This window comes from Penicillium arizonense (genome assembly GCF_001773325.1).
Source record: "Penicillium arizonense strain CBS 141311 chromosome Unknown PENARI_contig316, whole genome shotgun sequence".
NCBI classification, from domain to species: Eukaryota; Fungi; Ascomycota; class Eurotiomycetes; order Eurotiales; family Aspergillaceae; genus Penicillium; species Penicillium arizonense.
The window spans coordinates 516-1,732 of record NW_019173593.1 but is presented as its reverse complement, the minus strand read 5'-3'; the positions used below and the strand labels follow the sequence as shown (position 1 = coordinate 1,732).

Genomic DNA, 1,217 nt, shown 5'->3' with positions numbered 1-1,217 from the left:
TAATCAATATTAAATAAAGCTATAGTCGACTCTAGATACAAGACGTAGCGCGAGGAAGCAAAAGGAAGGTAGCTTCCTCGCGTTCAGGGGAACCCATATACACCATGTGGGTCCCGCGCAGATCATATCTCCATATGCTTCATGTATATCCTTGACAATGGGATCAAAAGCTCCTAGGAATGCTTTGAGCTTCCCAGACTCAGTTTAACAAGCACAAGAGGTTGTCAGTCTCTCGCCAGCCAGCGAGTTGCGTTTTTCTGCCGACAAGCTCCGCCCTGGCTCCACCGAGATGAATCCGTGTCTCCTTGGTCACCGTTTAGGTATGATGAAAGAAGAAACTCAATGAACCAGCACTTTTAGCGCTAAGTCATTTTCGAAATCAAGCGAAGCAGCCAGTAGCTTTTGGCTAAGGTCTAATGGTGTCCAGCACTTGCAAAGATGAAACGGCCGCGTTGTACTTTTGAACGATCAGGATTTCATTTCTTGCTAAGCTTGCTCCAAAGATTTCACCGCTATGACCTCTGTTGCTGACCACAGTGCTGAGTATCTAATCACGTTCTATCACGTGTGAGTGGCGGTCGCTTTTCCTATTTTCCATCTTACCACGCCTGTAACCTGTGATCACCCACGCTGAGTGGAATTGAGTCGTGCCGACCGGCGAAGCGGTGTAGAGGTGGACGGGTCTCGCGGGAGATGGCGATAGGCTGCTCCTACAACGGCATGAAGATGTCAGTGGTGTTCGTGTCTAGGGCACACACTTGGCACAAAATCAAAACCGGCGCAGCAGGAGGCGCGATATTCCACTCACCTCATCGTGGACAACGAACGTCTGGAGCTTATGCGTCCTGTTGGTGGCCAACGACCTTAATTTGCAGTACTTCACATAGGATATGCTGCATGGTTTGAAGTGACAGGGCCAGAAATGGTGTGTAGGCCATGACTTTGCGCGGAGCACTCACGGAATACTGGTTCGGACTCTGGTGCGCTGTCAACGATTTCTTGTCCATCATTGGCTTGTAGATCGGGGAGGTACTCCATTACTCACATGTTCTGGAGGTCAATACTAGAGAAGAAGACACGGAAATGGGCTCCGAGGTTTTTGCGCTGGTGTATATTGGACGGAATGCACGGATTTCTGTTTCGCATCGTCTTTGAAGTTAGTCCAGTTTCGGAAATGGTCGCGCTGAAATCTACATACCTGGTATGGAAATCGCTCT

The 1,217-nt window shown here is 49.1% G+C and overlaps 1 protein-coding gene across 1 annotated transcript; it reads right to left on the bottom strand.

Annotated features, from left to right (window-relative positions):
• Positions 1 to 605: 605 nt before the first annotated feature.
• PENARI_c316G06525 (uncharacterized protein) lies at positions 606 to 1,007 on the bottom strand (the record flags this gene model as incomplete). The annotated part of the gene is made up of 2 exons (XM_022638283.1): positions 606 to 710; positions 960 to 1,007. Coding segments are annotated over 2 exons (153 nt in total), but the record flags the coding sequence as incomplete, so codon positions are not given.
• Positions 1,008 to 1,217: the final 210 nt, after the last annotated feature.